The sequence below is a fragment of the Nomascus leucogenys genome, chromosome 9, assembly GCF_006542625.1.
Source record: "Nomascus leucogenys isolate Asia chromosome 9, Asia_NLE_v1, whole genome shotgun sequence".
In the NCBI taxonomy this organism is placed as follows: Eukaryota; Metazoa; Chordata; class Mammalia; order Primates; family Hylobatidae; genus Nomascus; species Nomascus leucogenys.
In genome coordinates this window covers 34,393,554-34,405,768 of record NC_044389.1, presented here as the reverse complement: position 1 = coordinate 34,405,768, position 12,215 = coordinate 34,393,554, and the positions used below count along the sequence as shown (strand labels likewise).

The 12,215-nt window shown below is 37.7% G+C and overlaps 1 protein-coding gene across 2 annotated transcripts in view; it reads right to left on the bottom strand.

Annotated features, from left to right (window-relative positions):
* Window positions 1-12,215, bottom strand: part of ZFYVE9 (zinc finger FYVE-type containing 9) — a 202,904-nt gene that overhangs the window by 56,374 nt on the left and 134,315 nt on the right. For both annotated transcript variants that reach the window (XM_003264425.4, XM_030818798.1), the window contains one exon: window positions 10,796-10,951. In XM_003264425.4, the coding sequence (XP_003264473.4) occupies window positions 10,796-10,951 (156 nt within the window). The remainder of the gene's footprint in view (window positions 1-10,795; window positions 10,952-12,215) is intronic.

The following is a 12,215-nucleotide window of genomic DNA, read 5'->3' as shown; positions in this document are numbered from 1 at the left end:
AAATTTGGTTTCCAATTTTATCAGGGCTTCTAATGAGCATAAACTAAGTTATATTATCACACTGTTGAAGTTTGTCTCAGTAAAAGCCAAAAATATTGATGCCTTCCTTGGTTACATTGTACAGCTTTACTGTATGAATTGCTTTAGAGGTCTCAAGAACTATCACCTCGAAGGTCATAAAGAAATGTTCAAGGCTGGGTGCAGTGGCTCACACCTGTAATCCCAGCACTTTGGGAGGCCGAGGTGGGTGGATCACAAGGTCAGGAGTTCGAGACCAGCCTGACCAACATGGTAAAACACCATCTCTACTAAAAATACAAAAATTAGCCAGGCGTGGTGGTGTGCGTCTGTAATCCCAGCTACTCAGGAGGCTGAGGCAGGAGAATTGCTTGAACCTGGGAGGCGGAGGTTGCAGTGAGCCAAGATTGTGCCACTGCGCTTCAGCCTAGGCGATAGAGTGAGACTCCGTCTCAAAAAAAAAAAAAAAAATGTTCAGATTAGGAAGCTGCTGTCACCAAGCTTATAATTTCACTGGGCGAACAAAGTCAACTCATGAACATAATGAATTATGGTAATAAGTACAGTTATAAGACCTTAAGGGAAGATGAGGATTTATGAAGATGGTACCACAGACAAGTTTTTTTTTTTTTTTTTTTTTTGAGATGGAGTCTTGCTCTGTCACCCAGGCTGGAGTGCAGTGGTGTGATCTTGGCTCAATGCAGCATCTGCCTCCCAGGTTCAAGCAATCCTCTCACCTCAACCTCCTGAATAGCTACAATTACAAATATGCGCCACCACGCTCAGCTAATTTTTTTCGTATTTTTAGTAGAAACAGGGTTTCACCATGTTGGCCAGGCTGGTCTCAAATTCCTGACTTCAAATGATCCATCTGCCTTGGCCTCCCAAAGTGCTGGAATTACAGGCGTGAGCCACCGTGCTTGGACAGGATTTATTGTTCATAATTTTTTGAGACAAATATGAAACATAGCTCTATAATTTAGGGCTTATCTAAATTCACATTAAGCAGGTTTTTTTTTTTTTTTTTTTTTTTTTTGAGACAGTCTCGCTCTGTCACCCACCTTGGATTGCAGTGGTGCAATCTCAGCTCGGTGCAACCTCTCCTTCCCGGGTTCAAACAATTCTCCTGCCTCACCTTCCCAAGTAGCTGGGACTACAGGCACCCACCACCACGCCTGGCTAATTTTTGTATTTTTAGTACAGATGTGGTTTCACCATATTGGCCAGGCTGGTCTTGAACTCCTGACCTCAAGTAATCCACCCGCCTTGGCCTCCCAAAGTGTTGGGATTACAGGTGTGAGCCACCACGCCTGGCCAAGGCATTTTATAATTCAAAATACTTTTGTGAATGAAACAGTAACAAACATATCAACCCTTCATTAAGGAGACATTTTCCTCAGTTTAGAATTGCTAAAGGACTTTCTGACAAGAGCTGCTCAATGATGGAACAACAAATGTGTTCACTAGCCACATAAGAGCTTCCTTTGATACCTTTGAAAGCAATAACACCAAATGAAGCAATCTCCATCAGAGAAATTAATGCTTACTTTTCTTGAAAACTAGAGTTTATTCTTATAATGGTTATGGGTCTTTGCATCCTTGATTTTAGCGGATAGGTATCCTGACAGTAGGAGCCACAAGTGAAGGGAATACCTCCCCATTAAACTCAGGGAAGCTTTGTGGCTGAAGTCATGTTCACCTAAACATTATCATTTACATTTTACATTTAAGGTAGTACATTCAGGAATTTAGGGGTAGTACTTTTGCTCCAGGATTACCCAGGTCTGGATGCACAATTAAGCTGCTAGGCCAGATCTATAAAAACAAAACAATTGTCGTATCAATGTAGCAGTATGGCATTTTGAAAAATAAATTGCAGATTTTGGAGTCCCAGAGATATAGGTTTGAATGCTAGTTTGATCATTCACTATTGTGGGATCTGGGGCAAGTTACTTCTCTGAGCATCAATGTCCACGTTAAATGGGAGGAGAAACTATATTAAATTCCAGATGTGTTATAAAGAATAAATGAAAGGAAATCTATAAAATGCCTAACAGGACCAGCAACATTGTATTCTCAAAAAATTATAACTATTATTATTCTAATGCAAATATACATATATTGATCAGCCAAATATACGATCTTTGGGGGGACTTTCAATGATTTTAGAGTAAGATTTAGATAAATTTAAATTTTTTCTGGCAGCCACTGCAGGATCAGGGATAGAGTGTCAGGAACTTTAGGGAGATAAGATCCCCAAATTCACCATTGCCTCTTTACCACCTCTCTAGATCCTGGAATTCTAGGATACAATGTAAGAGACACTTCGTACAAAATTCAACAGATAATTTGTCAAAGAGAAAAAATTTTTTTTTCATCTCTTTATCTAGCTTTGGTGAATAAGGAAGAGAATAGAGAATTAAATAGAGATGCTTTCCCGCCACAATGTAGGGTGCATGACAGCATTCCTCTAACTCTATCAACGGCATGCTATGGTTTGAATATATCCCTCAAAAAGCATGTGTTGGAAACTTGGTGCTGGGAGGCAAGGCCTCATGAGAGGTGACTGGATTAATGCTGTTATCCTGGGAGTGGGTTTGTTATGAAAGAACAAGTTTGGCCTCCCTTGTGCACATGCCCTCATGCACATGCACATTCTTTCTCTCTCTTCCCCACCCCATTTGCCCTTCTGCCACGGGATGATGCAGCAAAAAGGTCCTCACCAGATGCCTACCCCTCAATCTTGGACTTTGCAGCCATGAGAACTATAGGAAATACATTTCTGTTCATTACATATTATTCAGTCTGTGGTATTCCATTATAGCAGCAAAAATAGACTAAGACACAGCGTAATGTTTATATTTCACAAAGATTGTCCTAGTAAATATAGCTTAGAGGTGAAAAATATGTTGGCTTAGTACTCAAGGCATTCACTCATTATTCCTTTGCGATTTCCCTATTAGAGCCTGGAATCTATTGGTAGTTATTTTCCACAGATATTGATTTCCTTTCCGCCTCTTCCATTTAACACTCTCTTCATCCCAATCACAGATTCTTCACGAAGTCCCCTCTCATTATAAAATGTATGTTTTATCCTTTAAATATTAATCACTTTAAAAAATGTAGATTACCAATAATAACTGATTTAGACTATCACATACCATCTCATCTACAAACAAGTAACACTGCACAGGTATAGATATTGGCAAAAATAAAACAGTGGGTATAAGAATTTGACAAAGAAAGAAAGACTTTCGTCTGAAGACCTAATCTGAGGCTCTTGAACTCATAAAGTCTGTTATGTACTAATTTATATAGGTACTTCTCGATGACTGCATTCAATGCAATGAATCCACAGAACTAATTTTATATATACTCCAATACTAGTGAAGAACCCATATAACTAGATATCAAATCTTGCTTCTGAGTTTAAGTGACCTGTCAAAGGTGTTAAATGCTTTATATCAATGGTTTATAAAGTAATTTTACAGAACATTAATGAGGTAATCATCAGATCAGTGCTAGTAGGTAAGCAGAACGGTACCATTTCCCTGAAATTTGGGGTTTTATTCAACAAACAAAGAAACTGAAGCTTAGAGGTAGAGGTGAAGTGACTCTGAAAAGACATGAGATAAATAAGTGGCAAAGTAAAACCTAGAAAGCAGAAAGCAGATCTTTCAATCTCCTAGTCTTTGTATGTCACACAGCCTTTCAAAAAATGTACAGATACAGTAATTTACAATTTTCCATCTTTAATTTGGAATTTAAACTGCTTTTTCAAATGCTTACAAGTAACCAGCCATCTTTAAATTCAATTCAAATATAACTTAAATATCTATGTGACAATAGCTTCCTTTTGTTTCAAAGCATATTAATCCTCACATCAACTCAAGTGGAACCATTTCCAAGCAAATGGTTCATTCATTTCAAGAAATACTAATATTTCTTTTTCTTTTTTTTTTTTTTGAGACAGAGTCTCGCTGTTACCAGGCTGGAGTGCAGTGGCGTGATCCCAGCTCACTGAAACCTCCGCCTCCCGGGTTCAAGTGATTCTCCCGCCTGAGCTTCCCAAGTAGTTGGGACTACAGGCGCTCACCACCATGCCTGGCTAATTTTTGTATTTTTAGCAGAGAAAGGGTTTAGCCATTGTTGGCCAGGCTGGTCTCAAACTCACGACCTCAAGTGATCTGCCTGCCTGCCTCAGCTCCCCAAAGCGTTGGGATTACAGGCATGAGCCACCACGCCCGGCCTGTAATAATAATAAATACTAATATTTCTAAGTGCTAATATGACTAAAACTCAAGCCATCAAAAGAATTTAGAAAGTTTCTTGGAGTTCTTTGTAATGCAGCAAACTGCAGTTATGCATGTTTGTCCTCAGTTTAGTGTCGTGTCCTCAGTTTAGTCCTCAGTTTAGTGTATCTCTGACATTGATCATGAAAGCTCAAGAGGAACCAGGTCAGGTGACTCATGCCTGTAATCCCAGCCCCTTGGGAGGTTGAGGAAGAAGGATCACTTGGGCCCAAGGAGATCAAGGCTGCAGTGAGTGTGCTATGATGGCACCACTGCTACCCAGCCTGGGTGACAGAGAGCAAGGCCCCTATCTCTTAAACAAACAGCTCAAGAGACACTATAGTACTTCTTATGGTTCGAAACATGAGATTTACAGACGGCATAGGTGAGTTTAAACCTGGGTTCAGCCACTTATCACCTAACTGTGTGATCTTAAGTTACTTAGGCCTTTGGTGCCTTTCATTTTCCTCTTGTGTAAATAGAAACAGTAACAGTATGAATCTGAGTTGTACTTAAGAAGAAATAAAATAGTGTACATAAGGCAATGAATACACTGCTTAGCATATATTAAGTGTTCAAAAAATGTTAGGGATTTGTCTTAAATCACTTCTTCATAAATAGTTCCATATAACTTTCTCATCAGTTGAAAAATTACTTTGCAAAGCTACAATACCATAATTCTAATAAATTTACCAAAAGGTTCACAATTTGAAAAATAAAACATGAACCGTGACTTAATATTATTATTATTTTTAAAGATAGGGTCTCACTGTGTCACTCAAGCTGTAATGCAGTGGCACAATCATAGCTCACTACAGCCTCAAAAATTCCTGGGCTCAAGGACTCCTCCCACCTCAGCCTCCCAAGTAGCTGGGATTACAGGGATGTGCATTAGGCCTAGTTAATTTTTTTTTTTTTTTTTTGGTACAGATAGGGTCTCATTATGTTGAGCAGGTTAGTCTCAAAGTCCTGGCCTCAAGCAATCCTCCTGCCTCAGCTTCCCAAAGAGAGAGCAAGAGGGGAATGAACCCCCTCCTTTTATAACAGCACTAATCCCATCCATGAGGGTGAAGCCCTCATGGCCTAATTGCCTCTTAAAGGTCCCACCTCCTGACATTGTTATAATGGCAATTAAAGTTCAACTGAGTTTTAGAGTGGACAAACATTGAAACCATAACAATACCAAACACTTTCTTAACAATAAAAGGTTAGACTGGGCATGGTGGCTCACGCCTGTAATCCCAGCACTTTGGGAGGCCCAGGTGGGTGGATCACCTGAGGTTGGGAGTTCAAGACCAGCCTGGCTAACATGGTGAAACCTCATCTCTACTAAAAACACAAAAATTAGCCAAGTGTGGTGGCAGGCACCTGTAGTCCCAGCTACTTGGGAGCTACTTGGGAGGCTGAGGTAGGAGAATCACTTGAACCCGGGAGGTGGAGGTTGCAAGGTGCCAAGACCGCAACACTGCACTCTGGCCTGGGCGACAGAGCAAGACTCTGCCTCAAAATAAATTAATTAATTAAATTAAAAATAAAAGATTAAGGGAGTTCAGAAGAGATTACTTCTGTCTGGGAGGATCATCAAGAAAGAATTCATGGAGAAAGTGGTCTTTAAGATTTAGGACAACTGATAGGATTGAGACAGTTGGGGTGTTGGGAAATAGCACAGTTGGGAATAGCATAACCATGGGTAATGAAATGGAAAATCATCAGAATAGAAAATCATCAGAATATACATAAAATGAACCAAGAAATGTTTCGTTTGGCTACAATGGAAGTATGGAGAGATGACTAGGAGGAAATGAGACTAAAAATATAGGAACAGATCATGCAGAATACTGAATGTTGGAGCACAGTTTATTCTAAAGGCAATACGAAGCCAAAGTAGCTTTTGAGTAAGATAGGGAAACAACCAGAGATTAACTCCAGAAATAACAATCTGGTAGAACAAGTCCAATTTCATTCAAGTCTATGTTCTGAATAGATTGTTTGCAAAAAACAGGTACAAAATATGGAGGAATGAATAGGAGATGGGGAGAAACAATATATAATCTAGAACCTCTGATGGCACTGTCATAACTGGAAGGCATTCTGAAACTCTCAGAACATAATTTCTCACAAATTATAATGTTTCCCTCCACTGCAGAATGCAAAAACTGTGTATGACAAAAAAGTGTGTGTGTATATATATGTGAAACATAGATACACACACATATATAGATATACAACACACATATGGTTATTAAATACCTGTAGTTTAGATTTTAAAATTCACAGGAAATTATAAAAAAGTTCATTCAATAGCTCCTAAGGCTTTTCTGTGATTTAGGGCAGAATAACCCTAAGCTAGTGATACAGTATTCAAGGTTTCACACTCAGGAGAAATTTAAGATACAATTTGTCAATTTCACTCAATGTGCTACACAAAAGAGAAAAATAATAAATTGCGATAATTTTTTTTTTTTTTTTTTGAGATGGAGTCCCATTCTTGTTGCCCAGGCTGGAGTGCAATGGCGTGATCTTGGCTCACTGCAACCTCCGCCTCCAGGGTTCAAGCAATTCTCCTGCCTCAGCCTCCCAAGTAGCTAGGATGACAGGTGCCTACCACCATGCCCGGCTAATTTTTTGTATTTTTAGTAGAGATGGGGTTTCACCATGTTGGCCAGGCTGGTCTTGAACTCCTGACCTAAGGTGATCCACCTGGCTTGGCCTCCCAAAGTGCTGGGATTACATGCGTGAGCCACTGTGCCCAGCCTGCTATCATTTTAGAACAGTAGCTTCCAACCTTTTTGGCACCAGGGATGGGTTTTGTGGAAGACAATTTTTCCACAGACTGTGGGGAAGGGGAGATGGTTTCAGGATGACTCAAGCGCATTAAATTTATTGTGCACCTTATTTCTATTATTACATTGTAATATATCATGAAATAATTATACAACTCATCATAATGTAGAATCAGTGGGATCCCTGAGCTTGTTTTCCTGCAACTAGACTGTCCCATCTGGGGGTGATGGGAGACAGTGACAGATTATCAGGCATTAGATTCTCATAAGGAGCACACAACCTAGACCCCTCACATGTGTAGTCCACAACAGGGTTCGCGCTTCTATGAGAATCTAATACCGCTGCTGATTTGACAGGAGGCAGAGCTCAGGCGGTAACGTGAGCGATGGGGAGCAGCTGTAAATACAGATGAAGCTTTACTTGCTTGCCTGCCCCTCACCTCTGCTGTGTGGCCTGGTTCCTAACAGGCCACGGACCAATACCAGTCCACGGCCTGTGGGTTGGGGACCCCTGTTTTAGAACACTCAAAATATGCTTTTACTTTTTAAAAAATTTGTAGTGAAATATATCAAGCTATTACCCTGATTATCTAAAAATAGGATTCTTAATAAATATGTATAGTATATAGATAATATATCTGTGTTTTTAAGAACTGATATATTATTAATGGATACACAGAGGCAACTGACATAATGTAAAGAATACTGATCTGGGAGCTATAGTCCCAATTCTGCCACCAACTTGGTCTGTGATTTAGGTGAGCCATTAACACTTCTAGGTCTGATTTTCCTTATCTAAAAAATGAAGAGTTTGTATTAAATTATCTAAAATGCCTTCTAGTCCCAATATTTGATGAGCTGTGAAATGATTCCTATTCAAGGAAAAACTCTTTCATCTCATTTATGCTTCTGAAATGTTATTTCCTTAGATATACATATATATGTTCATGTCCCTATCCTACATTACAGAAAATACTTTTAGTTGGCTTAGATGTATTATAGTCTGACCTTAGACTATCATTGGTATCTTGTAATCAGTTCCAAGTATTTTTGTTGTTTCAAAATTTTTGCAATTTAATAGTTCAAAATGGACTCAACTGATATATAAGTATCCTTTTTAAAAAATAACCATTTATGCTAAACATGTTTTAATAATTCATGCAATAATTCACATCCTCTCCTTGAGAGGATGTCTGTCTCTCAGGATTCCATCTACAGCCGTAGTCTCTTCACACGAGCCTATCCCATTTACAACCATACTCTCAACTATCACATGGAAGCTGTGTCTCCCAAATCTGTATTTTAACTCAGATCTATCTTCTGGGATCCATACCCATATATTCATCTGCCATTTTCATGTTTCACCTGATGTCATTATTTCAAATTCAGCACACTGAAAAAGAATTCCCTTTCCTCTGCCAAATCTGTTCTTCTATTCACCATCTTGATGAATAAGACCAACATACACTTAGGTGCTCAAGCGAGGAATCTGAGACCAACCTTGACTTGTCCCCTCTAACCCCCCATATCCAGTTAGTTACCAAATCCTACTGAACTGAAGCACCACATCTTTCATATTTCTCCAAAACTCTTTATTTCCACTGCAATTATTTAATTTAAATCCTGATAATTTCTTAATTTCTTGCTGGATTCCTGCAATATCTTTTTAAAATATAAATTTTACTGAGGTATAATCTATATATTATAAAAGCAATAGATTTTAAGTGTACATTTTAATGAGTTTTGGCAAGCACCCATGTAACCACTAGCCTAATCCAGATATAGAGCTCTCATCTCGGAAAGTTTTCTGGGACTCTCTGTAGTCAGTTCTAGCACCTGCACCCCCACCTCACTTTAGGCAAACACTGACCTAATTTCTATCACCACAGATTAATTTTGCCTGTTTTAGAAAATCATATAAATGGAATCATCCAATATGTACTTTTTTGTGCCTGGCTTTTGCTCAGCATAATGTCTGTGAGATTCATGCACGTTGTTGTGTACATCAGCAGTTAGTTCATTTTTACTGTTGAGCAGTATTCTAGTGTATGAATATACATTTGCTTATCCTGAAATTGCTTCTTAACTGCCACCAGACTCACAGACTTTGATCCATTTTTCACCCTGCTTCCAGAGTCATCTTTCTAAAATGCAAATCTGATTATGTCACTTATCATCTCAAATTCTTTCAATGGTTCTTCATTGCCTACAGAATAAAGCATGGGCTCCTAAATAAGACATTCATGAACCTCCCATACCCTAGTCTCTGACACCCTCTCAAAACCCACATGAATCTACAATTACTGGAACCTCCAATGCCATTTTTCTAGTTTTTAAAAGTGAATACATTCAGATTGAGGAGAAAAGTGAAAGTCCCCAGTTATTTCCAGGACTAAATTCAGCTCCAGGGTATTATGTGGCCTAGAGGACCTGGGTGATTTCAGATTTAACTCTATACATTTTGGAACAGGCAGGGTAAACACTAAAAGTTACTTCACAGGTATCATGTGGTCAGTTTTCAATGTATCACCTTGCCCTTATGTAATGCTACACCTAATTTATTGTAGACTAATGAAGACATAAAGACACAATCTTTTACGCATAATCTACATCACATTAAAAATACAATTATATATCCTGCTTCTGTAATTATTTAAAGAGCATTTTCCATGTTACTACATTCTTTTCATAAATATTGTTTTAATGGTCAAAAAAAGTTCTCAAAAAGATGCTCACATCTAATAAGTATAACACAGTTAAACTTTTCACCTATAGCTAAGGCATTTAGGTTGCTTCTGAATTTTTGTGTTAAATTTAGGTAATGCTGCAATAAACACTTTCATTCACAGACGCGCATTTTATATTCTGGATACCGTCTTTGGCACAGAATCCCACAATGAAAATTATTGCATTAAGTCTGAATAATTTATGGTTTTAATATATGTATGAAATATTATCAAATAATACATGAAAATAGTTTTAATACCCTGGTCACCCTCAAGATAAACCCTGCTTATCAAGTACAGATATTATATATTGACTTCGTGTTACAATAAATGAGAATAGTTCAATTACACCATTTTTTTTACCTCATTTGTCAAATCAAAGGGAGGCTGACTTTGTAATGTCAAATAACACAATGTCATAATAAATAACTGTAACGTCAAATAAATAATGTGTTTCTTTTCTCTTAGTTTCTTTTTATGTTAATATCCTTAGTCTTTCCCAACTTCTAACCTCTATGCCTTTACTTTTAAATTGTTACAGTTAATATTTACAATTTATTTTGAAGCCATAAAGTCATCTATGCTCATTGTTTCTGAAATTTGAATATTCATTCACATTTACACTATGATTAAATAAATATTGTTAACAAAAGAAACAAGAAGTAAGTTACAAATATGCTTCCTTCTACCAGGTACCAATATCCTGACCCCTAGGCCACCAAAAAGAAAATATTCTTACATTTAGGTCACCAGATTCTCTTACAGCTTTGATTCCAGCCTCTGTAAAATAAAAACTATGCCAGGTACAATACTAAAATTTATAATTTCCTCAAACCATGGAAAGCTCTAGCTTGCCACTAATATCAAAGTCCCCTGCCATGCTTAAGTCCAAAGTTAAGACTATTATTTTGTATTCGAATTCAAAATTTTTTTGTCATCTACAAAGGGAGCAGACTAAGCCATAAAGCATTCCTACCTGCCAGAGCATCCCGATAAAGCTGCACAAAGTGATTAAAGATATCCTTTGGCAAACACTTTTCATCTGGTAAACACTGTAGAAGAATGACTATTTCAGACTGACCCACTGCATGCATTCCCTTGGTTGTGAAACACCAGCACTTCCTGTTCACATCTACAGATGGAATAAAAACACAAAAATAAAGACATTCCTATCAATCCTTACTCTTAAAAAAAGATGCACAGAAATCTATGTTACAATACAGCAAAGATTAAAATAGATCACACTGAGTCTGTATAATTCAACTGTGAACTGTCACTGCATTGAGCCAAAAACCTATTGTAGAAAATAAAACATGCCAATGCCTCTGGCTCTTTTCTGAACACTTAGAAAAATGATTGAAATGGAAGTAAAAGAAATAATAATAAAATGCACTTAAAACTTTTAACTCCTATTAAAAGAAGCAACATTCTATTAATACTAAAATAAAACCAAATTATGTATTGTAAGCCAAACATAGCCAAATGTGATTGAAGAACATAGTCTTCCACCTTTATATTTTAAAAAATCACATCATCAAAGGAAGTAATTACCTATGTAAGGCTAGAAGTAATTACAATAAAAGCCAATAATACAGCTTTGTCTTCAGGTTGTGACCTAAAGAAATATATTTTTATGTATATTTATTAAATTTAATATATGATCAAGAGATTCTAGGTATTTTAACTATAGTGCTTTCCAGGAAAAAATTCTAGATAATCAGCAACATGACTTTACTTGGCTTCATGTTGTAAAAATTAGTGAAAAGGATGGCTTTTCTGAACTACTTAGTTCCACTCCTTCACTTTAAGACTATACGGAGAGTATGAACAGCAGAAACCGTATGTGGTCAAAAACAATGTTTAATCCTTGACATTTTTACTCTCCATACCCCAACACAATGGGATCCCCAAAGGAACTGAAAAAGGATACAAATAAAATTATGAATACCACCATGTAAATCAAAACAAATGTTAATCAAAAAAACAAAGACATCTTTATTTTACTTTGGGAATCCCTGCTTTATGTACCTAAATAGGACATTCCTAATGATGGTATATACTTCAAGAATCTAGGTTAGCTAAAATTTTTTTTTTTTTTTTTTGAAACACGTCTCACTCTGTCATTCAGGCTGGAGTGCAGTGGCATGATCTCGGCTCACTGCAACCTCCGTCTCCTGGGCTCAAGGACTCCTCCCACCTCAGCCTCGAGAGTAGCTGGGACTACAAGAGCATGTCACCATGCCCAAATTTTTTTTTTTTTTTTTGTAGGGATGAGGTTTCACCATGTTGCCCAGGCTAGTCTCGAACTCCTGGGCTCAAGTGATTCATCTGCCTTGGCCTCCCAAAGCACTGGGACTACAGGTGTGCACCATGGTGCCTGGTCTTAGGTTAGCTAA